Below are 27,126 nucleotides of genomic sequence, written 5' to 3'. Positions count from 1 at the left end.
TCAGATGTGTGAGCTATTTTTTTAACTTAATTTTCCTTGCAGTTGCACTTTGTAGTTGATCAGCAGTTTACTCAAGGATGACGGCATGATCGCTGTAGTACCGAATGCTTCTGGTGTGGTAACAAAGCAGCAGTTTCTCCACCGTGCCGTGGGTCCTTTGCAGCCCCAGACATTTAGAGTGGGTATGGACAGGTGAGCCGGTGCCTGCGGAACGAGGTAGCGGTGGTGGCCTGCTCTCGCTGCGCAGGGGTGTGCGCAGGGCCAAGGGAAGGGCGTGAGTGCTGGCCCTTCACAGCAAAGGAGCTGCTGTCTTGTGAGTTCATGTCCTCCTCTGTCTGCCTGTGCTTTTACTGTAGTTGTGAAATGTCTCGTTTAGCTCTTACTACTTCATGTGGTGGTCTATATTACTTTTTAAACAAGATGGTACCAGTTTGTAATAGTTTTACATTAGCCTTACTTTTAAGGAAACGTATTTTTGCCTTCAAAAAACATTACCATTGGAAGATTATCAGAAGTGCTGATAAGCACAGGTATAATGCAAGGATCAGTACAATCGCAGATTATTTTTGTAAGTTGCTGTGGAGGAGCTTGAAGTATGGCACATCTGCAAGCTTGCTCTTTTAAACTGTACTTTGCAGGTGTGCAAGTGATTGCAGTGACCATATGCAGTAGACAAATTGTTTGTAATGGTTTTCTGCCTTCTTTTAAAGCATGATTACAGAGGACAATTAAGTGTATCTCTTGTTTTCTGTAATATTGCTGCCTGTTCATAACCATGTATTTAAATTTTACTTTTGTCACTCTACATCAAGATAATAAAACTCCATGTAAACTACATGACCTAGAAATAAAGAAGGAAAAGTTTTAACAACTTTTTGCTGAGTGGTCAGTAAGATGAGATTCGGGGGTTTCCTCCCAGGAGGGGATGGTTTTCCGGGTTTCTAAGCTCAGTTATTGCCCACGTGTCAGTAACAGTAAGCAGAAAGTTTATATATTGGTGTTCAGTTTTTAATTGTATCAGAATTTGTACAAGAGAAAACTTGGTTGAACTCCAACAACAAGCACTTTCTGAGCAACAACACCGAGAATTATTTTTTTTCTGTTGGGGAATTTAGTAAGCTTATATCTCACAGATGGCCTAACCATGTGGGAAGTTTAGTTCTTCTCATGATTAAGGCTTTTTTATGTACACATACAAGTGATTGATAGTGTACTGTTCTGTTAAATATGTGCAGTTCTATATTACAGTTTTTCCTATAATAAGACAATGTGCCACTTTGCAGATGGCAACGATAAAAAACCTGCTCCCCATCCTGCCAGCCCAGTGAAACCGATGAAGAGCTCACATCAAGTTGTATTAACTTAACCCCACACATCGCATCCTTAATTACCCATGTAACTGGTGAGAAACCGGGTGACAGCTACACTCCTGTAATTATCGTTACTGTTTTCTCCTGTTAAAAAAAACATACGTGTGCCACGTTGCCAGGTTTTTTTTTTCCTCTACCAACTTTGCTGTGTCCCGGGGGTTGTGTGTGTGAGTGAGGGGGGATTGTTTGTGCACTCTAGCAACTGGAGTTGTGTATGTGCACATCCATTAATTATGCACTTTTTTTTTTCCTTTTTAAAGGAGACCATGTAATTGGTCTTGTATAAAAAGGGAAAATGGTCAAAACCAGGCTTTTTACATCCTGCTTGTTTCTCTGTTTTGTTCTTGGCTGATGGGATGGTGGGATATTGCCCCTGGTTTTGTCTCTGAGATGAGTTTTCCTTGCGAGACCTCTTTCCTCTAGTTAGGGATCTTTATCAAGATTTCTGCAATCACAGTGTGTGTTTCCCTATCTGCTAACTTCTCTTTCAGTCTGTCATTTTTGCCTGGTTTCAGCTGAATTTACAAAGACATTGAGGTCTTAAGTGTTTAATTAAAATGTTGTGAAAATAGGTAGGCCTGAGGTATATTTATTAATAAATACATCTTTAAGTTAGGCAGTAGAAAAATGATGGAGAAGCTTAGTCTCGTGGAAAAAAAAATACACAGGAGTCCAGGCTTTGCTTATCCCATTGTGTATGGTGCAAGTTCCTATGGCAGTAAAGTTCCTTTTTTGCTTTTAGTACATTATTTGAAGCTGGCAACTGATTATTCATGGTGAGTAATAACAGCAAGAGTAAATCTCTTGGAGTGACCAGTTGGAGGTTTTTTCCACTGCTGAAGCATGAGATGGTGTATTTAGTTGTGGCTACACTAACCTGGCACACAGTGACTCTGCCTGTCTTGTCTCCATGTTCCACTTGATGAGGTGGGCAGCAGTATGATGTGAATCAGGGTTAAAAATAAGTGGTTAGATAGTATAGCTTTCTAGTAAACTATGAGTTTTATTTACACACATAGACTGCAGCTGGCTGTAAGATAAGACTGTCAAGACAGTTGCTTTTATTCTCTTACCATTAGTTCAGTTTTGGGTTAACCTTAGGAATAAGAACTAGAAAAATGCTGACAAATGACAGCAGTTAAAGTGGTTTCATTTAAAAAAATATTTTAAAAATCACACTGGTAAAGAAGGAAAAAAAACACCTTATTTTAAACCTTTTATCTATAGAAAAATAAAAACCAAAAAAGTGAAAATGCTGAACGATGAATCAGGTGGATATGCTAAATTTGCATCCACAGCCTAGCTGGGTCTCTGCTGTCATGATAAGTAGAACTGTAACTTGATCTTTCCCCTAGATGTTACAGAAAAATTATTTTCCAAACTTACTTTGTATGAAAATGGAACATCCCTAGAAGCAGTGTTACCTGAATTCATGAATGTAAATAAAAGCCTTTTTTTTGAGCACTCAGAATAAATGACTGCAGCAGATAGCAGTAACAAAGATTGTTTCCAGCAAGGCTGTGATCTAAAATAAAATGCAGTTTCAGCTGAATTAAGGCCCTCAATATAATTTTCACTTAATAAAAAATGTTTTTATTGTTATAGATAGGTAACAGTTGTAAAGGACAAATGTAGGGACCTAGCTTGTAAGGCTTTGCAGGTATTAATTTATAGCTCAGTAATAATTTGGGGGAATAAGGTCTGCAGCCCTTCCCTGTACTCCACAGCAACATCATGGGCTGTTGCTTCCTCAGCCTTGTTCTTCCAGGCCTGGAGCCTGCTGCAGAGTTGTTAATCTGTGCTGTGTATTTCCCCTTTTCATGACTATATGGATCATTGTTCACATTCCTGGTCAGTCTTAAGCACTCTCGTTCCTGTACGGTATCGGTTCACTGAGGCTGTTGAATTCACACCCTTTGGCCCTACAGAGCTGGGTCAGGAGCTTGGACTGGACAAGCCCACGGGACCTGCACCTGGGAAAATGTCTTCAGCTTTTTCTACCTACTTTCTGAGTTTGTCCTTCATCATGTCATAAACAGACAGAGGCGATGATGTAGGGTAGATTATTTTATCTGTACTGCTTTTCATGGGAAATAGCTAAGGAAAAGAGCAACTGCAACAAGTTACCTGCCCAGGGCCTGAAGGTCTCTCCACAGCTGCAGGCAGCACATGTAAGTACCTGTTTGTTTCCCTTTGTCAGGGTGGCTCAGGTTTGGCATGGGGACTCCTGCTTGTCCTAAGGGGTCAGGACCCCATCTTTGTCTTGGATGGAGCTACGGCATATCTGTGCTCGGGGTGGGAGGGGAGAGAAAGGCGGCTTTACTCTCTTGAACCAGGAATAGGTATGATAGTATTGTGAGGTATTTTATTCCCTTTTGTTGTGAGCAAAGATGCAAGCTCTTTTATACATCACACATAGGTTAAGCCATTAACAGAGCAAATAGCTAGATGAAGAAAACGTGGGGTTAGAACTGTCTCAGCTTCACTTCCTGTATCTATACTCAGGCCCCCTCTGCCTAGCGCTGTGTCTCCTCTAAGGCCTGTAATGGCGATAGATGCAATAGATGCATTTCCAGCTTGTGGAACTTCCGTTAATGGAAGTCTTATGTCACCCTCATGATGAAGTCATTCTTAAAACATAAGGAAAAGCATCTAAGCATAGTAGACTTAGTGCTGTCAACCTTCTGAGTGGGCCAACAGCTTATGCAAAATTCAGTGTTAATGACTGTTCAAGCCAGGTATATGAAATGGGCATTTCTGCCGCTGGTTGTACACCGAGCACCGGGGCAGAGAGGGAGAGACTGAAATTCCAGCGACAAACTGAAAGTCATGCTTGGATGTGTAGCAGGCAGGATGAAAACCTGGGGCTTTGGTAGTACCTCCCACTTAGAGCAATTTAGTCAATGCTAGTTACCGGAACAGTCTAACCAAATAGCTGCGGTTCTCATAGTAGCGTACAGGTTTTCTTTCAGGCTTGTAAAACAAACAGCAGAATGTCACCACAGCCTTTAATTTCTTCTTGTACATACCATTCACAGTACATTAACAGCCCAAATAATATTGCACTGGATTATTTTAAAAATTTTTCATCTTGCAAGTAGTATTCACTTTTCAAAGCCAACAGATGAACAATTTGGTCAACTTGCACCAAGAAAATGGTTAGATAAGAATCCTATACTTTATTTATTATACCACGTGGATTTGTAACCCCAAAGGGAAAGGAGAACAAGCTGTAAACTGTTTCCTTGTTAAAGATAGAAAATTAGTAATTCCTTGCTGATTAAATGTAGAAAGACTGGGAAAAAAAAATGAAATCTGAAAGTTAATCTCATTCCTGTTAGACTGCTTGCTGTATATATAATTATATTCTATACTGTGAAAGTCCATCTACATTTAAAAATCCAGCAGTCTACAGATTAACATGGTAAAAAAAAATAATATATTTTTATGAAAAGAGAAGAAATAGTGTTTGCCTCAGAGGAGAAAGTTTTCAGATTGTGAAGTCGGGTTTTTTTTTAGGTGCAATCTTTGAGGCAACAAAATGTCTTTTGGCATTTGGCACTCTAATAAGGACAATATTTTAATACTGGCACAAGCTAAAAACAGCACAGAATGACAAAATACAAGACATGGAACGAACTGCAGCCACTGGGATGATGGTAAGCTAGTCTGAACATACGGAGAACTTAAACAGTTTTGCCGAGGAATGGTAAAAGTTTCTGCAAAACCATACTTGTTTTTTTTCTTTTACCAAATTTTAAGTTTTACTAAACTTGGAGGGAGAAAAGAGTTTCAAATGTCCTCTAGAAAATCAGCAGCTGCTGGACAATCAACACAGCGGCTTGTTCAGCCGTCAATAGGTGTGAGGCTCTTTATGACTCAGAGCTCGAGTGCGTGAGGCAGAGCTGGTGGCACTTCGGATCACTTCCATCCATCTGTGAGGAGGCATGAGGAGACACACAAACAAAAGAACCGTCAATTCCTCAAGGAAAGATTTTTTTGAAAGGTACCGTGTGCTACTAGTTGAACACAGTTTTATTTTCAGTGCCTATAGGAGCTTGCTATCTTGCTTGCTACTTTACTCCTAAGTCTATCCAAAGTCAAGAAGCTTTAGATCCCAGTGGCTGCCAAATGCATATATGAAAGGAGGTTTAGGGAGGATAAACAGGGTTGACGGGACCCAAAATTCATGAGTTTAGTAGCAGTTTTACTTGTTCTGCAGAAACCAAATGTCTTTTTTCCTTCTGGATGGTCCAATTGATGAGCAGTTGAGACCAACAGCTCTTAATTGTAGAGTGAAAAGCAATTTAGCAGCAGTTCCTACTTCTCTTTCCTAGAACTGATAAAAGGCTTTTTGCATGTTTTCCTATGCTACTCATTTAATCACCTCTTTCCCACAACTTGGCTTATTTATAGTTTTAGACTAACATGGCTACATAGCTTTCATCCGTAAGAGAGGACATTAAGATTTTTGACATGTTAATGTTTCATATGAAAGAACTAAATTAGTTCCCAGTATCAGCCACCTCAAACCACAATTTAGGAGGAGCAGTGCCTGTGTCCTGGCTCTCTGTGTATCTGAAATTTTGTGGGAGGATTGAACTTTGTATCTACTAACTTTGGAAGAAAGTCCTGGAATTTTACAAAATTCCCTCTCACAGAAGACTGCCTTACCTTTCAAATGTGTATTCACTTTCAGCCCTGAAGTAGTACACGTGGGATTTGAAATGTAGCTTGAACACATAATCTTTGTGAATGTTTTCAGATTCCGAAGGAATGGTAAGTGAATATCCCAATAAAGGAAGGCTGGCTAAAGGATGATTGTCCTGAAAAGAAATGTTGGAAAATGCTGTGAGATCAAATGCCCTGAAGTAAAGAGAGCACAAAAGACAGAAGACAGATACACACTCATTTAAAGGTCATTTTTCCAAATTATTTCCACATGCACATGGAAAAAAATACCAGCTTTATATAGTTGCAATGAACTTAATTGTCTGGCAGTTTCAGCTTGCCCATCTTTCTGGATCTTTCTCAGAAGGATCTGCTGCAGGCTGATCCTATCAGTATTTCCTTCTAAGAAAGTTGTCTGAAATCTTGGACTTTCACACTGAGGAACATAAAGCTCTATCACTTAGCCTCAGCAGGGCACCACCTGTGTTCATCCTAGGCTTGCCAACACCTACTCCTTTAGAAATGTAACGGCCATCCTGCCGCACGCATGGCTCAAGTCCTTTTACTTAGTTAGACATGTATGAACAAGTAATTTTGTTATGCTGTGTATGTGTAGAATATCCTACAATTCTTTTTTTTCTTTTTTTTTTTTTTAGTGTAGGAACTCTATTGTTAAGGATTTCTATAGCAGTGAAAGTACAACATAGCAACGGATTATTTTGTACTTATGCACCACTCTAACACAAAGATTCAGAAGTCTGACAGATTCTAGACAGGAAATCCTACTTCTGCACTGTGATGTTTGCTCAGCTGGATTAAGCACTGGCCACTGTTCTTTTTGTTAAAGAAAATTTCTAAGTCAGTATTAAATTTTAATTGTAATAATCTCAGAATTTGTACAAGGGGAAATTTGTTTAAACTCACACCATGATTTCTGAGCAGTAGGGATATCTGTTGTACTTTTTAGGGATGGTATGCACTGTCAGTGTTCAAAGTTTCAGGAAACACACAGGTATTCTTCAACTGACAAGTAAACAGATTGAGAACAGTCTCTGCTCCATGTTCCAGAGATGGTAAAAGGCTGGGTAGCTGTGACCACTGCAGCTGCTTCTCTCACCTACAGCATCCCTGACCGATGTCTGCTTTTCTCTCTGCTACTGTTTTGAAAAAACAAAAGGTCTTCTCCAGCCCCCCACACACGAGCAGTCTGTTACCTGGTGCGATTTATAGAAGAACATACAGAAGTTGGTGAACACCACCCAAAGCTTCTGCCACCCGTTGCTGTTTTTGAATTTTCTTAGGAGATTTCCAGACAGCTGGTTCTGAAAGAGATCAAAAGTAGCCAAATAAAACAGTGAAAGGTACCTGCAGTTTAATTATTGTAAGAAAAAATTATCTGCTTTTATTTGGTTGTAGTGACCTTGTATGTGACAAAGTTTTGGTTGAATGGACGTATTTTTCTTTTGCATTTTTCTACTACTAAGTAGTACTTACTTAATGTAACATTTTTTTGTTTGTAGCTGGGTACTTCCAAAAATTTCAAGCTACTACGCTTTATTTTTTTTTAATTGCAGCGGCTTTCAGTAATATATTACTAAACATCAGTCTTGTTATTCTAGTCTCTCTCTGTTCTTTTCAAATGATACTTAAATAGAATAATGGAAACAGAAAGTCTGACATGAATTTGTGATGTAAAGGAAAATTATGACATACTTTAAAATTGGAGATAGAGATTGAGCTCTCAGTACCCAGTGAGTTCACATGGTAACTTTTCAGATTTCAAAAGCAGGACTGTTAACCTTATTCTTAGCTGAATTTTGGGGTATTTTAGCAAAAAGGAGGAGGAAGCCATAGCCAAGTACAAATATTTAATGGCTGGCTGAAAAACTGCTCTTCACATAGTGAAGATGTAAAGTCCAGTATCATTGTGCCTTGCAAATGAAGGGGAGTTCTCAGTGAATTATTAATTACTTTCCATTCCTTGTTGCCTGTAAGGGCTTTCATCTGGATGAAAATAGCTGTTTACATAATTCTCTTTATATAATGCAGAAGCTAATAACTTAAATCTGCAAAGCTTAATAGTCAGTCTGGTGGTCCTGATGTATCTACTACAAATGAAATATTCTTGAAAATGTTTTGTTTTCACCAGTCTTGGATATACATTAAGGCCTTTGCTTTAAATCATCCTATTCTCTGATATCTGGACTGCTGCCTCCTTGCCCTAAGTTACAGGTGTACTCCTTAATTTTCTGTTACCTCATTACTCTGGAGGATATCATAAAAGGACAGGCTTTGCATTCGGTACCAGCAGACATATGAAATGGAAACAGGCCGCTGATCACTGATCAGTCCAGCAGGTAGGGAAGTACAGTCACTGACAGAGAGAGGATCTTCTACCACGAGAGAGACAGAAAGGAGGGAGAGACACAAAGAAAATAAACGATAATGCTGAAGTGAGAGGCACCAACAGAATGATGTGAGCATGAGTGTAACCTGCCACGCATGGAACAGCAGTGGAGCTGAAGATGTTTTCACAGAACAACGTATGTCTCCAGGGTGTGTTTGGTCTTCACTGCTTTGTTTGTATTCGTTTGAGGCATGGGGAGGAACAAAAGGAACGATGAGCACCGATCTCAGACCAAAAGATTTGCCTAACTAAATGTTTTAATCATTAGAATTAGTCACTGGTTTAAGTTTTACATCTATTTATAACTTTAGGAAAAATATGAGACCTTGTTCTGTGCTGAACTATTCCTCCCTTGCAGGATATAGAGTATAAAGCACAGAAAATCCACCTGCATGTAGACAGGCTCTACAGTCAATGTTTTCTAGTAAAGAATAATTTTCTCTGTTGCTGAAATATGACAAACTCACTTTCTGTTTAAAAACAGAGGCAGTTATGCAAACTGTGAATACAGTCTGTCCTCTCATCTCTATGTTCTGCATCAGTACGTCTCTCCTAGAGCAACGGTGGCCTGGTGTCTGAGGGCTGCCTCATGAGTGCAGGTTGACTCAGCTTTAAGGTTCCTTTTACCATTTTCATTGAGCATAAATTTCCATTTGATGAGGACTGTGATAATATAGTCGGAGTTCCCTGGAGCCTCTCTTGGGTGAAGGAAGAACACCTGCGCAGGCTTACCACCTCATCCTAAAACCTACACTGAACTAGGAGTCTTTCATTTTAATCTTTGAAAAGTCAATGTCTGCATCTCATCTGTTGAGTACAGAATTAATGAATGTGTATCAGATTGGCTTAGCTGTGATCAGGGGGGAAAAAGGATTTTCATTTTGAGGTGGAAAACGCAAATAAAGAAAAAGCAGATGAAACTGAGCAATGAGACAAGGTTCCAGAAAAGATGGCTAGGTAAAGAAAGTACGTTAGTAATACACATAATTGAAACTCTGGCTGCAGCAGCTAAAGACAATATCCTTTCAGCTCAAGCAATGACTTAATGCCTCTGTAACTGAAAGCATTAAGACAGTTTGACCTGCTTTAAATTTTAAAGGGCATCAGCCTTTTTCTGGACAGTTACTTCTATGAAAATTACTGCTCTAAGTGATTGTACAAAGGTGCACTAAGGGAGCAGATACTTGTTTCTTGACTGATGGTTTAGGCCAGCATTTGAGGATACAGGAGTCAGTTTAATAGGTGAAACTTCCCCAGGAGGAGACAATGGACTAGTGCACTTATTAAGGAGGAGCAAAAAGGAAATTGTCATTCAAGAGCGAGTCTGGAGCTGCAGTTCAGATCGTTCTGAGGCAGATACCTCCACAGCAATACTAAAGTCGATCATTGAAACACTGGTATTTCTGTGCCAGCAGACGTGCACCGTAGTGTTGCCACGGTGTGGTGACTGACGTTCGAGTGAGGTGCGGGATGCACTGAGGTCGTCCTCAGATTCCTGGTCTACAGTAGTTTCATCAGGAGACTCTATGAAATGCAGGGAAAAAGCATCTTTCTTCCTCTATGCAACAACATATATAATTGGAAAAATTAAACAAATCAACTCTGTCCACAATATAGTGAACTAATTTTAAAACACACTTTTTGAACTAATTTTGTGCAGATGTTAAGTAGATTTTTTTTTTTTACGTGTTTCTGCAAGTGTTAGAATCAAAGACTAACTACTGTGCTGTTTTGGTGCTTTTAATACCTTCCAAGGACAGGCACTGCCCCAAAATCTTGTTAAATAGTTCCTGGAATCATTATGCTTAAGTCACTTCTCAACTCAGTGAAAACTTTCTGCTAACATCAACAAGAACATTAAAATGGCACATATATAAAAGAATATATATATAAATCAACTTCAAATGTATCAGTTTGACCCGTGGCCAGCATTTTTCACCACTTTGCTTAGAAGCAATCACCAATCATACTAATGAAAGTGAATAAAACCTACTCTCTAGCATTTACTTACTATTGTCAGGTGGGCTGCTAGCCAGTAACTCTGGGACAGGGCCGCTGCTCTTCTCTGCCAGGTCTATTGCCATCTGAACGTCCTCAGTCCATTTGTCCATTTCAGCATGGGTACTAACAACGAAAATTCAGGTTTTATTCACTTTAATACAGGCTGAAAGTAAACTCGAAGAAATAGTCACAAGTTGAGCTTACTTTTAATTTAAATAAATAAATTCAGGCACAAGATGTTAGGGTTTTTTTCCTAATAACTTAGTTTTGGTTCTGACTTGCACAAATTTTAGTTAATCCGTTTTTTTTTTTTTTTTTTTTAACAAGTGACTCACAAAAGAATATACCTTTGAAATTGTTTAAGGAGTGAATCCAAAATAACCGTTTAATCCAATAAAATGACACCTCTCTGCTTTTCTACATGTCCCACTGTGAAAGCTGCAGAGAATGAGTTTACATGTGCATGCTGTCTCCACTGAATTACCTTGCAGCAACAACAATGGACTGGTGTTGACCTCGTAGTGTTAGACAATGAGGCACTCCCCATTCCTCTTCACTTTCTTCTATCTGAGAGATAAAAGCCCAAATGCAGTCAGATTGCAGCAAGTATATATTTTGTAAGGCAAAACAGTGAACTGAACAAACTCTTAGCTCTAGGGGAAAAAACCCCTAAGAAACGTTCACAAACAACGATTTCAAGCTAGGTATTGAGAAAAAAAATGGTGGTTTGCAAGTTGGAAAAACAGTAAGTTAGTTCTGCAATAATCTCAAAAGCATGGCTTTGTCTGCTTTGTGTCAAAAAAAAAAAAAAAAGTGGTATTTTTATCAGAAGAATGATTCATCATATAAAAGGATATATTAAAGGCTGGGAGTGCTCCGGACACTGCAGCATAACAGTTCTGCTCTGAACAAGTCCATGCCAAATGGACACCAATAATTGAATAGATTCCTAGAAATGCTAGATAAAACTTGAAGCCTCGCAAGTGTTTAGAGAAATTCAGTTACTGTGGTAGTGATTACGTAACTCAATTCTCAGGAAAACAGTACCGAATAGATACAAACCCAAGAAAAGTTCCAATGAAAATAATGGGAGGAATGAAAGAGTTTTGAAACTAGCAAGAATATTTTTGAAATCATAAAAGAAGGGGTAACTAGGTGCTATTGGCTTGAATTGTCTGTTTTCCAGAAGAATAGCACAAGAGCTCCAAATGACATATTGCTGCCTGTTTCCCACTACTTTGGCTTTAAGATACAGAGCTGAAAATATTAGGAAATATTTTTTTATAGAAATTAGACTGTCGCTGCTGTTTACTTGCCTTGCACAGTGTGTCTATAAGGCATTGGTGATGAATTACTTGTAAGAATCACAGTTAAATTTATGGTTTTAAAAAAATAGAGAACTCATCTCACAAGAAGTTCGCGTTATGAGGAAGCCACCCCCCAAAATGCCTTTCTCCTCCCCCTCCTTTTGCTATATAATCACCTCTGCGTAGAAGGCTGCATGAACACATCCCAAACCCAACACAGCCCCATCAGGCACTGCAGAATGTAACCACAACTTCCCTGAACCAGAGACCAGCCCCTTGCTGCTGTTTCAGTCCAGCATAAATTCATCAAGCAATTAAGAAGGGACCACAAACAGCCATTTAAGCTTGAATCCCTTAAGCTCTCAAAATACTTACTGTCATGCCATACAGTGGAAGATGCCCGTGGACTTTAAACTGATTCGAGGCTGTCAGTCCTCTACTTGTGTACAACAAGATGTCATTAAACTAAAAAGCAAGAATAAGCATTATTAAAATGATGGATGTATGCAGGAAAAAAAAAAAATCAGAATGGGAAATATGGGAAATCTAGCCAGTACTGGCTGTTTATATGGCAGCCCTAATGCATGAATGCAAAATACTGGCTTCCACAATATCCCAGGACCTAGTATTGGCACCTGTTATTTTCCCAGCCTTCCTTCCCAGCTAGTCTCAGGCACGTTTCAACAATTTTCCACAATATTATCTTCTGAAGCCTTCTAATATTCCCTCTGTGATCTCTGGGTCAGAACTAACAAGCCACAAGAGCAGTGAGACCAAGCAGTACGTTTCACACTCTGCTGCACTTCGAAGCTATGGAAGGTAAAGTGTGTTTTACCATTATTTTCTTCTGATTTGTGTGGGAAGATAAGCAAGCCTGAGAGAGGTGTGTCCAACTTAACTCTAACAAAGTAAGTGGCTAACTATTACTCCCCATATTCAGAAGGAAGCTGGGAGACCTGTATTAAGGTAGACAGCTTTAGGTTAGAAATATCAAGGTGGAGACTGAGTATCTCAATTTGTAGAGCTTCTTGCATGTAACAGCAGTTGAAAGCATGTCCAATGACTGCCTGCATTTTACTGCCACAAAATGAATGGCATATTCACTGTGCCACCTGGGTCAAAGGAAGTTTTTCTCAAACCAGACAGCTGCATCAAGGAAATCTCTGTGGTTTGAAAACGAGCTCTCACCACAGGCGTCTACAATCCAGTGGCAATTATTCACAAAGCTATGTGGATCAGCCACTAGAGGGGGATTTAATTTTGCCAATGATTATACATGTATTCGGAGTCCCAGAATACTGACCTGGGATTTTACCTCCAAAAAGATTCTGGTGCTTGAGACAGACCAAAGATGACTTTGACATCATGAGCAATTGACTTGAGAGTCTAGTCTCAACTTTTTCGTGTCTTATGCTGGTATAATATTGAGGCATCATCTAGTAACAAGCATTGTGTTATGTGAGAAAATAAGCACCATATTCATTAGGCTTCCTCTTTAGTGCATTTAAAGGCAGAGGATAGTCCTACCCAGGTAGATTTAGTTTATCTTTGGCTTATTTGAAAGATTAAATGTCAAACATCTCCTAAAACCTAGCACAAGCTTTTTTACACATCCTTTTCTACACTGGCTTCACTTTTTGCATACAACAAGCCAATGAAGTATTTACCTGCCACACTGCACTGACTCTTTAATGTTTTGCCCTGCAACCCTGGACTAGAAAACCTATCCACTCTGCTGGGCACCCCAGTGTCCCGGCACCAAGGGCTCAGCAGCAGTAGGATGAGGACCCTGGGAGCAAGTTGGCTGGCTGGGAAGAAAAGGGAGGAGGAACCATCTGGTCAGTTCCTGTGGATCAGAGACCGAGTGGGATCACTGTAACCTGAAAATGCTGCCAGTGATGGTGGAAGGAAATAACCTTTCCTGGTGCAAGAGCTACAAAATGTATCTCCAGGTAAATGCAGGTCCATCAACATGCTCAGCACTCATGGGCTGAAACTGGATGGTTTATGGAGAAAATTACTTCTGTAATGTGTCCTGAGAGCATTATGTGGATTAGTGTTTGTATCACCAGGAATTACTCTTTATCTTCTTCTCTGAACACTATCACTAACCCTGGTGCCACTTTTAATTTTACGATGGCTCTGCTTTTATTTAAGGCAGTGTGCTAGGAGGTATTATTTTATCATTATATTCACTGTGTCATATAAAAATAAATAGTTTTATCTTTGTAAGAAGCAGTTACAAAGAGAATATTGGGTGTGAACAGAAACATACATTCTTAACCAGCTACATAGGTGATGTATTGTGTCAACCTAAATAAGGCTGTTTAAAAACACTTACTGTAATTCACAATTCAAGTCTAACAGTATGTCTAATAGTTGCTTATAGTTGCGTTTCATTATATAAAGAAAAACTGTCGTCTTGCTTACCAGAAAGAACATCCGTTGCTGTAAACCTTTCCCAGACAACTTACTAAGACTGCCCAGTCTAATAAACTCCTGTGGGAAACAAATAAAAAACAAATATGGATCTTCTGCAAAAATGATGACAATTTTTTATTATACAAGCATGAATGTGACTACTTGGTCATAGGATTGACTGGACTATCAATCACCAAGGCTTTTTTTTTTTTTTTCTTCCTTTATGTTTATTAAATATGTTTATGTAAAACTGTTTAAAAATGTTTAGGGATGGAATTACAGGAAAAGTAGCACATCTGAAACTTTCAAAATGCTGGATTTCCTGGGTTTACTGTGAACTATACTGTAACTCACCCTTCCAATTATCTGAAACGCATGAAAATATAATTTCTCAGTCACTACCTCCAGCTTCTGCCAAAAGGTTTTTATTTATTTATTACAGTCTTCCTACGGTCACTCTACTCATAATCATGCAAGTAAATACATACAAAGCATCACAACCACCTGCAGTTTGGGAATAAACTGGCTGTATAAGATTAGTCTGTTCAGAGAGACACTCCCGTATCCATTGGATTGCTGTGATGTGTACAGTCCCGCCCCTTCTGCATTGCATAAGGGCTAAGGGGTGGAAAAAGTGGCTAGAGGTGGTTCTTGCTGTATCACGGTAGGCTCATGTTACCAGAGAGGCCACTGGAAGCTGTTGTCAGCCACCAAAGACTATTAATCATAATTACTATTTATACGGTACCACCTAATATCCACTAGCAGGCTTAGCCCCACCATGGCAAGTGCTGTGCAAACACACAAATCAAGAGCTGTGGGTCATTGCAATCTGCAAGCACAACTGAGTTACCACGGGATGTTTTAACGTCCAACACAGGAAGCAGCTTGGTGGCATCAGAGACCCTGGTCTGGGACAATGTGAAGAGGACAGTTACCTACAGCCTCCTTTAAGACCACTGAATCACCAGCCTAACATGAGAGTTCTCCTCTGAGACATGGAGTTCAGACACCTTTGGGTACCCCCAGCCGTGGGTGACAGTGGCATTTGCCTCCTAACCCAGCCTGCACTGGGGCAGGGACTTCAGTCAGAGGCAGAAAAGCAGCCAAAGGGCTGGAAGCAGCAACATCATGGGCACGTGTCAGAGCGTGGTGGCCAATGCTTTTTGCCTTGGCAGGCAAACAATCTCTACCCACTGTGTGCCTTTTCTTGAACTTCCTAGGACAGGAAGGCTGGCTGCTCTGTCTCTAAATAGAATAGGGTAGCAGAAACACTCAATGACAGCATTTAATTTCATGTAATAGAGATGCACAGTCTGTGGAATGTCCCGATGTGCATGCCAAGGAAGTGAGAGCTCTGTGGATCACTGGAAGGAGGTATGAGCCATGGCAGCTGCTTGGGAGACAGGGAAAAGGCAAAGTGAGGGAGTGGGAAACAAGACACAAATCTAGAAATAGGTGCTCAGCCCCACCTTCCCAGTGTCGCATCATCTTCAAACCCCTTTTTCTAAACGTTTGAATCATTAAATGAACTAGACTCCAGAGAGCTCAGCAAGCTGCCTCTCTGCCATGACCCCACTGTGGCATTAGACACAGACATGGCGTGGCAAGGAGACCTGGGGCTGTGGCTCTTGCTGAGCAGTAGCCTGGCCATCCTGCAAGAGCATGTCTGGGCTGGATGGATGGGCTGCAGGGAAAGTTCAAGTGCTGCTGTATTTGCAGTTCAATGCAAAACTCATCTTTTTTTTTTCCCCTCAAGTTTTCATGCACAGATATGTGCACCTAGAAAAGTAAAAAAGGCTACAAATACTACACTAGGGCTCATTTATTCTGAAATAAGCCCTCATTTTTAAAAAAGCATGACAAGTAAGAAAGGGGTTTTGATATTTTTATAACACAATTAATTGTTTACTTAAGGCAACACTGTCTGTCTCAAAAATTATTGCCTCATGTTACATGTAGACTAAAGAGACTGCTCATCCCCAGGGCTGTGAGTTTTAAAGCTAGGCATCATGAAAAGGCTGAAGGTCCTCTAGCACAAATGTCTTACTTTCCTTTAATCTGCCATACTCTAGCATCAAGGGTTGAAAAAAAAAAAAAATTAAGGGCAGCAAGAAATGAGGAAACTGCTCAAGCTCTGAACTCTGTGATAAATATTACATTTTTACCACTTCTATTGTAATAGGTGTTTGGAATTGCTAACAACCGTCCAAATCTATATGTAAGATAAACCTAATAAAATCAGTAAAAAGGTAATAAAGATGATTGCCTCTTCGTGCTTTAAAGGCCGCCATTTTCTATGGTATTATTGTGCTTACATTTGATAGTTTTCGGTGACAGAAAAAGGTTTGTATAAGGAAAGGCAGTTTCACAGTTCCTCCTAATAAACATGTTTCTAAACCATACCTAATTGGAATTGTATCGGACCTTGATCACAACTCTGCTACTTACCCTTCCTGGGATCACCAGATTGTCAATGCCTATCAAGTCTTTCTTGAGTTCATGCAGCTTCTGGAAATTCTCCATCTTTATCATATTGCCATGGAGCTGAGCCACCATCTCAGAAATCTCAGCCAAAGCAGCTAGACAGATAAAACACTTATTAAAAATTTACAAGAACGTTCAAAAAGAAAGATGGCTTTTGTCTGCAGCACCCTGCTCATTAACATCACCCTTCTTGTGTTACCCTTCTCCTGCACAGTGTAAAGCCACTCAGGCAGACTAAAAACTGCACAAACGCTGGACATCATCTTAAGGAGTGGAGAGGGTGTAACGTTGTAATGAAGAGACAGTCTATTTCAACCAAAGGTTTGCTCTATTTTAGCAACAGGAGCATTGTAGGAATACTTGGGTCAATCCAGAGCACCAGTGACTGGGTTCTCCTAGAGGACTTAATTTCCTACATCTCCAAATAATCTAGGGATCTTCTCTATGCTTGGGAGAAAAAAACCAAAACAAAACAAAACAAAACATTTCTTCCCCTGCCTGCAGCATCCTGGGGCAGGTCCATATCCGAAAACACCAGAAAACGGCAGCGTCATGTATTGTGTCACTTCAGATGGTAAACACAGTAATCTTGGGGTATGCCCTCAGACCCAGCAATGAGAACAACTAAAAGGACTGCACTTCGCCGAGTCGCATCATGGTTCTACTTCATTCTCTGTGAAGACACTACCAACAGTGACCTAAAACCTGGGAGTGATTTTCCCAAGGGAAATCTCCACTGTCGATGGGGTTTTTTGCCAGGTGAAGAAGAATCAGGTGGGATACAGGAGGAAGCAGGCACTACAAAGTCCCACTCTGCAGCCGCAGAAGCCAAATCAAGTGCAGGCTGCTGCCAATCTGCTTCCTGCATCTTGTCTCTGCTGTGCCAACAACGCAGTAAGTCCACTCAGAGAACTAAGCTGAAAATCACTTCGATCTTTTCTGGGGAAGCAGCTCATGGACTGGCTCCCTGTGGCATCATGTATGTGAGCACCAACCTTGATACACCCGAGCGAGTAGTAGCTACATTTAGGCAAACATCTGTGTCACGCAGCACTTCAGCGCCACAGACCTCTGTGGCATTTCCTGTTCCTACTGGTCAAGTTGCCTCTGCATTTTGTGCATTCCCTCCTGTGGGTCTCATCGCATGGCATCTAAGGAAACTTGGCCAACTAACTCAGCTAACACCTTACAGCCAGGAGCAGTCATGCAGAGCACTGCTCCCTGCCCTGGTCCTTCCGTGGATCTGCACGGAGTGATAACAGTATAGATAACAGTTATCTACGTAGACAGCTTAAAACAGGGGTAAGAAGGAGGAAAATAAATCATCAGAAAGAAATAGCAGGCAGTGAGTTCAGACTACAGGAGAAAAATTTCTTCACATTTCGAAAAACCAACATGTTGGCAGCTTTGAGTTTCTGAAACAAATCATGGAAATGGTAATAGAGCAAACTATATGTCTGCAAAAAAAGACAAGTAACACTTAAAGATATAATAACAGCAGCCACCACACTGGGTCAGGACAAGAGTTCACCTGGGCCAATATTCCAAGTTCCTAGTGGATCTCTAGGGAAAGCAAGGAGCAAAACAAGCACATAGGGTATTTTCCCTGTGCTCTCTCCCAACCTCCCAACTGTTTTCAGTTCAAGTGACTTCCCGAACTGCATGTAATTTCTGTGTGTTTAATAACCCCCAGCAGATCTTTCAAGTACTTGTCCAGACTGTGGCATAATGTGTATACAAGAGCAACCTTAATACTACCATTTCTGGTCTTCTGAGTGCTGGATTTTGCAATCCAAATCTCTTTCAATGTGAGCTTAAAAAATGATTTATTTTTTGCCCATCCACACACCTCTAATGGATTTGGATGTCATTCTCCAGATCCAGGAATTGGTGTCTTTTCTCTTACTTACCTCTTGAATCCCTGAAGTCTATGTGGCTTGGTGGATAGTGTTTGCAAAGCCTCTCCATTATCTGCTTGTAGTGCATAAGCCTATGTAAAGGTCTTAGAAGGAAGGTATTGAGAGGCAAGTAGCAGACTTTCTGTAGCTCAAAATCCCTGCAAAAGGTCTCCAGCTTGCGAGAGTTCTTGATCCCATTCTCCAACTCAATTAAAATCTCATTGTGCTTCCACAGGTGAATTGTCAGTTGCTTACAGGCACAAAGAAAGAGCACAGGGTAGAGCTATTAGTAATCACTGTGAGACATGACTCAGCCCAAACCTATTTCAGTAAAAAAATCCAAACAAAATCACCGTACAACACAATGTCTCTGATATTAATTTGAAAAGGAGGAATGACATTACTCTTTGAAATACATTACTATTCGAAATACACGCTCCCATCCCCTCTGCATTCCCTGTAAAACAAAAGTACATGAGTAAACAAAACTAAGCCTGGTATCAGTGAGAAGTCCAAAGGCAAGATAACATGAACACAGCTCAAGCAAGTAGGTACAACAGGGAGAGAGCGATTGCAGAGCTAGGGAACAAAATGGAATATTCTAGGAGGATGAAGGGGTTTAGTTACACCCCATTCCCTTAAGTGCTTTTGGGCAACTAAGACGCAGGCAAATGGAGCTTCTGTTCCCGTTACTAACAAGAATTTGCATCTCCTGGGAATCCAGACAAATGCAAAAAATAGAGGAGTTGTCTGACAGAAATGGGTGTGGTAGAGTTCTTCATCCTTAGATTATGTCCTCTTCTCCTTAGTGCAGTCTCTAAGAGGATCCCACTGGCAGCAGGGGAGTTAGGCACTAACAAGTGAATGAAGTTTGCATGAAATACATAACTTCATTTAGGTCTCAGTATCAGAGACATTCGTGAATCCCATTTAAAACAATTCAGCAGTACTTTTTTTGAACAATTAACACAGGGGCTTTGTGTTTTGCAGAAGGTAAACTGGTTCTTCAGGATGCACAGAGCTTCTCTGAGCAGCCAAATAAAATCTCCCAGTACCCGGTAGAATGTTAACCATAACAAAAAGAAATTGAATGCATACGTTGAATGCACTTGAGAAGACAGTTTGTCTTAATCTAAAGCTTGTGCTTTTTGACACATTTCCAATCAAGTCCCTCTCTCCTGTGATATGTTACGTCTTTACCAGAAACACACCTTTCCAACAGTCAAGCCACTTCACACACTGCATATTCATTTTACAAGCATTTAACTCAGGAAAAGACACAGCAGACCCTCTGGACTACTACAGGGGCTGCCCATTAATTACTTGCTCTTAACTTCTTTCCTATGTTAATTAAACAAGGAGTGTCAGTTTTCAGGTCTCTTAAGAGGTCTCATGATAACCATACAGAGTTTTAACTAACTTCATTGTTTCCTGTGCAGTTCTTTAAGTCAAACTGGATTTTGCCTCTTTACTCCACATATCCGTGCTTATCAGTGGTGGTGGATCTCAAAGCAATGAAGAAAATGCTCTAATGGGAAAGGGAGAATGGCAAAGGTGAAAGCACGTCGACAGGTGTAAGTTACAGTGAGTACTACACACTGCATTTAGACTAGCGCCACCAAGTGCTTTAGACTTGCAGACAGTGAAGACCAGACAATTTAATGTTGCAGGGTTCCAAGAGCAGAAGCAGAAACTGTCAGAAGCTCTCTGGGATTCCAAAAAACTGTGAAAAGGTGCATACTTCTGGAGAGCAAGGATGGAGGTAGAAAAGTCCCCTCTGTGATTCTTCCAACACATCTGAATTATGTCTTGAGGGGAAAAAGCAGTTCCTGCTAAGGACCCTGCAGAAATAGTAAGGCTGCCTTATTGGTGACAAACTGTGTTGGGGAGTGCAAATTAAGATTTCGACGTTCTCTTTTTCTGATTTGCTGTATAATCACTTGTATGTCACTTAGCTTCTCTGCATCTCTCTGTCCTGAAATGTAAGCCTAGTACTAACGTCTCAGGAGAGCTGTAAAGATTAAACTGCCTTTTCCTCCAGCCAAGGACTCAAGGCTGCTCCATTCACTAACTGCAGAATGCTGAAGTGGTGATCACCAAGGAAAGATTTATCAGACAGATTCGAAAGCACTTTGAGATCCACAAGCTGAAGGTGCAGTGCCATGTTTTGCCAGGCACTGACCTCGATGCATAGCTACATTATAATAAGGAGACCTGCGTGTTACCCAAGCATACTGTAAAGTTCCATAGGGTTTCCGCAGGCTCCTGCACCTACCTTCCATGCTGTTTGTTCAGTAACACAGAGCATCAAAAATACTCCTCTGGCCAGACTAAGAACAGATGCAAAGTCTGCTGAACATTACACCTAGGTTTCCAGTTCATACACGTATTTTTGCTTTTAGCTTTAAAGGGATCAAAGGGAATTATTCACATTTATTCAAAACCTTCCACCTAACTTGGCACCGCAGTGCACAAATGTTTCCCAAATCAATACCCATGTTATGGACACTAGTCCTGCAATATCTTAACACTTATATTTGCATGCACAGATAGGTTCACCCAGGGTCTGAACAGTCTCTTCAGCCATACAAATTCCAGTGTTTTGCCTTCTTATTTGAAAGAAAAAAGAACTGGAAATGAAATGTTCCTGAACTTTTGTGTTCACTGTTCCTACATTCGGACAGTAGACTGAGGAAAGGGGCTGGTCAACTTAAAATCAGCTTGCAATTCTGAAGTCTCAGGGCTCACTGAACACTTGCTACTTCATCAAAGGAAACTTATAGCCTTGATTACAATACAAAAAAACAGCACAAGAGGCACCATCATATGAAAATGAAAAGCACAATAATTCCAATCCGTGTCAAAGCTTAATAGTTACAGGATGACTCTTACCTTCATGCTCTGAATGTTCTTTAGCATAACATCTCCAATTCTTTGGTAATCTCCTTTAATGTGAGCATTAGAGCGGCCTTCCCTGTCAGCAACAGAAATATTACACACTTCAGTCATGCAATAAAATCACATAATCACTTACAGGCACAGAAAGGAACTCAATAGCTCATTTCTTTTAAATTCCTAACCCCCATGCTCCTTCACTCAGAAGCATGAGAGGAATCTTCCTGACAGACATGTAATTCCCAGGTACAGCACATCCTTCACACAGCTTGGCTTTCACTCCTAACAACAGAGAGGGTAGGTACTTAACAGAAGGATTAGACCTTTAAAGAAAATTGCTTGCATTTTTAAACACACCAGAGGAGGCTGGAAATGGCTTGAGAAAAAGGAAGATATGAAAATCCCATCACAACACGTGGGCTCAGAGCAGAAAGATAATTCTGTTCAGAAACAAGGATTGCATGCCAGCAAAGAATCTGCAGGTGTTCCTCCTCTGAATAGCTTTCTGCTTGTGCAAGGGACAGTGGGACCAAAAAAATTATCCATCCAGCATCAGGGTTTGACTCATAAGTGTTATATACTGGCAGGAATTTTCTTTCAGTATGTCACTTTTGGTATTAAAAATGCAAACTGCTCCCTCCCACCCAGCCAGCTGCACTTGGGTGGGTGCTCCATTTGGGAGAAATCCAGCTCCTGATGAAAGAGATACTCCTGCTTGCTTCTAAACCCATGTGCGAGACAGGCAGGAATACCACACTCTGACTGAATCCAAACATACCTTTTGAAAAACTCAGGAGGAAAAATCATGAATATAAGAACCTAACTGTTACAGATCTGTTCCAACCAAGTTATTTCAAAAGAAAATCACTAAGGGGGAATGTGGGGAAAAGCACTGTTTCCCTCCCCTTTCCAATGTCTAATACTGCATCTAAGTTTCTTGCAGCATGGCTTTTTATGTGCTGTCCTCAAATTTTTAAAATTCAGTTCAACTCAACTCCCACACTGAGTATTGGGAGGCAGATCCAGTCCTGGTGTAAGCAACTGCAATTCAGCCAGAGAAATGCACCACCTTGGAAGGGGACAGAAATACAAACAAGTTTTAAATGAACCCAAGGATAACAGGACCGTTGTGTTGTTTTGCTACTAAATAGATATGCTGTTCTTCACCCACTTGCAGTAGCTCACACTTCCAAGAAAATTCTCTGTGCAGTGAAGGAGTAAGTGGACAAGCAGGTGGTAAATCTCTCTGATCCTTAGTACTAGTAATGTAGCCAGAGAGGTCCCACATTCACCAAATCACAGAGGATACAGCTGTTGTTAGAAATATACTTTCACTGGTAAGACCCACAGAATTTTTTTATTTAAAAACATTCCATATTATTACATGAATAGGTGCATATTCAGACATATATTTTGTTTTGTAAAGTTAAAAATGGCTATGTTCATGCTCTGCATGCTTTTCTAACTGGGAAATGTGGAGGGCACAGCTTATGAATACCACACAGTAACATCTCCTATTTTATCCTTCAACAGACACAGAGACTCAGTTGATAAACAAGGGATTGCTCCATGTTCATTTGAACAATTTCCAGTTTCACAGGCTGTCTTTAATTATATCCTATTGTGTTAAGTCTCCCAGGCACTCACATGTCTATTTAAGCAAAAAACCCACAGTACTCAACAAGACGTTTTTGTGGGGTTTTTGAACCCAAAGGTTACAGCGGGGTAGGAGGTTGGGTCGTGTCAATGGTAACTTTAATTAGCATTGCCAGTTTTGCAAAAGCACTGCATTACATAAATGCTGCCATAGTCCAAATATGTCCAAGAAATGGTCTATGTTACAAGGAACAGCAGAGGTATGTATGGACGTTACAAGACTAAACATTACCTGAGGATAAAAGTTCAATTTCTCTCTCCAGGAAACCTCTGCCTGTCAAGTCATCTCCCTTTATGCTGTTCCCTGCTTTTCCCTTCCCCCACATCCTATCCATCCAGCAGTTCTCCCCACTGAGATTTCCTCTGAGAGGTTGTAAATAAAACTTTCCAGCCACTAAAGCTCTGCTCAAAGTGGTGCATATCAAAGTGCCCCCGACTGAAAACCACAACCATTTGAAGTCCAAGGCAGTAGCACCGCACTGGCAGGAAGCAAGGGAAAGTCGCCCTCCACCCGTGCAGCCAGCATGCAGCATCCCATCCCAAATGGTTCATGCTGCGCTGCTGCCACAATCCCAGAAATGTCAAAGCCAGATAAATTTGTGCTGCTGCCAGTAACGACATGGTATTCAGTAATTATCTCTAGAAGAATTCTTGCTTTATGTGTTATTCTCTAACTCTCTGGCACTGCCTGGATCCTTTTTTATGTCTCTACATTTGATTTAATCTAATGGACTTTAGCAGTTTGGTACCTTTCTGACTTACTGCCAAGATAAACATTAAGTACATGGTTACAGACTGCTGTTTCTAAATAGAAGTTGCTTTTCTGATCTCAAGGCTACAATACAAGTTGGCTAGAATACCTGTTGCAAATTTCTTATCTACTAGCTAACTATTTAAAGGCTGACCCCACATCTACCAAAGTGAATGCTTCCACTGACTTTGTGATCTTCAGCTAATATTTAGTGCAGCTGTTCACTGAATGGTCAGGTCCTTATTTCCTAAAAGCTGACCCCCTGGCCCCTCTTCAGTACAGCCAGCACTGACTGCTTGCACAGCATTTTATCACATCAGTCACACGCAAAGCATCAGGAACATTCGCTGTCATTGGCTTTGGCCACAGACTGGTCCGAGGCTTTTTTAAAACAGTTTGAGGGCTTTCTGATCTTACTCCGCATCTTGGCAGAATGACAAAGAGGGAGTCAAAGGGGTTCCCCACAAGCAACAGCCTCTCTCCAGCTGCTGGCTGAGCAGTGAAGAGCTGAATCACAACAGAGCCTTCAGCCCAGGCCAGAGACAATCTGTGCTGCCAGCAGATCCATACTGCTGGAAAAAAAAAACAAAACCCTACGACAATCCAGAAATGGGATGGCCAGGTACTGCTCCTTCTTCCAGCCATTCTCCTTGCTTTGGTTATTTATTTCCATGCAAATGCTGTCTCTTGCAACAGAGATGATTTTCCCACTGGGGATGGTGCATAGGTATGGAAGCTGTGACGTGGAGCAGAGAGGCAGACAAAGCTGAAGTCAGGCATGGGGGAACATGATGGCTTCACAACTGCCTCTTAAACCCCATCCTCCACTCCACCCCAGCTCTCTGCTGGGACTTCACAGTAAACCCTACACTACGCTGCCCTCTTCCCCAGCTCCTCAACATGCAAATCCCAAGGAAACAAGAAGGAAAGAAACCCCAAGAAAAGAGAATTCAAATACACAGAATATTCAAATAAAAACCAAACACCCTGACCCATCAGATGGTGTCTTACTGCTTCAACAGCCCAAAGCACAGCAGCAGAGATCTCTTCCTGTGGTGTATGTTTTGAATAACAACACTCAGCTTGCTGGGGGGGAAGAAGCTGCTCATTTGTTGTGCATCAATGGCTAAATTGTTCTTTTTGCTCCTTGTTTTCATGGGTCACTGTTTGAACATAGTATCTATCTACCAGTGACAAGGGACAGAGCTCAGGGATTAGGTTTTTACAAATTTTTGTCAGGAGCTGATTTATGACCTCCAGCTCCATAGCAGGTGTAGGAGCTGCTTTGCCCACACATAGCGTGCCTTCACTCCACTGACATTGTGTGGGTAGGTCTAAAGTCACTAAAAATCATGCTGAAAAGTGGAGATATTATTCTATAATAAGCTCATTTCCCATTTTTCTCCAAATAGTCCTTTTCTTTTTACAGTACTGCAAGCATACAGTTGTGAAGAGGAGACTACTGACTTTTATACTTGATAAGAAATGCTGGCATTACCTTGTATATTACCAGAAATGGCCACCAGCATAACTTACAGGGACTACACAAGCAGCTATGTTGGATTTGGAACTGCATAAAATTCTCTGTATATGTCATTGAAAAATGAGTGGGAAGAAATCTCAAGTCAGCCCATCCTATGCCCAGTCATCCAGGAATGGTAGTAGAAGAAACAAAAATTTGATGGGGATGGTGTGAAGGCAAAGAAGGGGAGAAAGGTATCTCAACAGAGATTTGGTTTTTTTTCCCAGGTGAACATGAAAAACTTTGATTGCAGCCCTTCAGTTGCAGCGAAAAAAGTATAAATTGCTGCTTATTATATTTACAGTGTGTGACCTTCTATTACATGCTCACAAACAGCATGTCCCTCCTCGATAGTATCCAAAGATAGCTTGTCTTTGAGCACTTAGACAGCTTTGAGTTTTTAAGAGTACTATTAACTAAAGTTCTAATATTAAGAAATACCTTAAACATTCCCCTTTACAACTGACTTTTAAATAAGAGGAACATTTTGTAACTGGAAAAGAAGAGCTGATAAAAGCAAAACACCCTCTTCCTTGCTCATACCCTGCTATACACAGTGCCTCTTACTGCCCTGCCCATTCTAGCCGACACTGCAGCTGTCCTTTCAGAAGTAAGTGGTGCATGAAACGCCGCTCAGAGCGCAGGAACTGCACTGCTGAAGTCACCAGAGCTTCCCAGAGTCCTACCAAGCCTTCAGCGAGTAGGCCCCTTTAAAGATACATTTAAAGACTTTGGGCTGGCTATCCCTGTTGTGGGAGAAACCCAATCTACAGCAAGCATGAGTCAATAATGCTTTTAAATGGTAAGAGATCTGAGCAACACCATCTCACAGAAATATACTGAAAACACATTTCATGCCTTGTTGTGGCACACCCGCAGAGGCGATCCTGTGCACTCCCGATGGAAGAGCTGCAGAGATGAACATAACATGGCTTTGGAGGGGACTAATGGATCCTGAACAAGCTATTTCTCTTCCACCATTTCAAATTCATTTGGGCATAGCACGACTCTAATCCCCAGAAGTACCCAAAAGTGACTTCAGCAATGCAAACTGTCCTCTCAAAAGTGAGTGCAACACACCAGCACCAAGCCCCTCTTAAATGTCTTTGTCTCAGGAATCCACATGAGTGCCTCTGAGGTTTCTATTACAATACATACTTCATTTCTGTACATAGGACAAAGACACTTTATAAACTGTCCTCTTCTTCTTCACCAGGCATACACAACCAGCTGAAGAGTCAGCATTCATGCATTTGAGAAGGCAGATAATGATTGCTGTCTTGTTTATATAAACTCTTTATTAAGCTGTTCTTCCTGACTGCAAGTAGTGCTTCCCAAACAAAAAAACGGTTAATAAATCAACATTTAGTTCATCTTCCTCCACTTCCCTGAGTGCTTTTTATTACACGTTTTCAAACTGGCTTTCATGAATCCTGATTGAGCGTTCTCCTCTCATATGCTAAGATCTAAGAGGGGTTTTTTTTGCAAATTACCAGCCGCACATTTCTCAGCCACATCTGGTAGTACTGAGTAGCAGCTTTCCTCAGAAGTGCCTGTGAACTGGGAGTCAAATTACTGGCTTCTCTGAAATAAGACAAGTCTGCCTGCATTTCTGGAAAATATGCAACTCTTTTTCTTCCTAGCACATGGATAAGGCCCAAAACACAGATTCACACTACCTGATAGGGCTTCCTAGGGCAGAAATGGCTATCCTGGTTTGCCCTAGCATTGCTCTTTGCA

General features: G+C 40.8%; 1 protein-coding gene across 6 annotated transcripts in view; it reads right to left on the bottom strand.

The window, feature by feature from the left end:
• Positions 1–4,364: 4,364 nt before the first annotated feature.
• FARP1 (FERM, ARH/RhoGEF and pleckstrin domain protein 1) overlaps positions 4,365–27,126 on the bottom strand; it is a 175,613-nt gene continuing 152,851 nt past the window's right edge. For 3 of the 6 annotated variants that reach the window (XM_026858549.1, XM_026858534.1, XM_026858541.1), the window contains exons 17-27: positions 21,455–21,536; positions 18,575–18,812; positions 16,629–16,759; positions 14,187–14,255; positions 12,132–12,221; positions 10,934–11,016; positions 10,460–10,572; positions 9,809–9,972; positions 7,256–7,363; positions 6,045–6,196; positions 4,365–5,305 (exon numbers count right to left, since the gene is read on the bottom strand). In XM_026858549.1, the coding sequence (XP_026714350.1) occupies positions 5,224–5,305; positions 6,045–6,196; positions 7,256–7,363; positions 9,809–9,972; positions 10,460–10,572; positions 10,934–11,016; positions 12,132–12,221; positions 14,187–14,255; positions 16,629–16,759; positions 18,575–18,812; positions 21,455–21,536 (1,312 nt within the window). In that variant the 3' untranslated portion in view covers positions 4,365–5,223. Of the gene's footprint in view, positions 5,306–6,044; positions 6,197–7,255; positions 7,364–8,297; positions 8,435–9,808; positions 9,973–10,459; positions 10,573–10,933; positions 11,017–12,131; positions 12,222–14,186; positions 14,256–16,628; positions 16,760–18,574; positions 18,813–21,454; positions 21,537–27,126 lie in introns of those variants that run through there. The other 3 variants (XM_026858557.1, XM_026858564.1, XM_026858571.1) reach the window with 3 other exon arrangements.

Source organism: Athene cunicularia (genome assembly GCF_003259725.1).
Source record: "Athene cunicularia isolate RWA chromosome 1 unlocalized genomic scaffold, athCun1 chr1_part1, whole genome shotgun sequence".
NCBI lineage: Eukaryota > Metazoa > Chordata > Aves > Strigiformes > Strigidae > Athene > Athene cunicularia.
The sequence above is the reverse complement of the archived record's forward strand: the minus strand, read 5'-3'. Positions and strand labels throughout refer to the sequence as shown.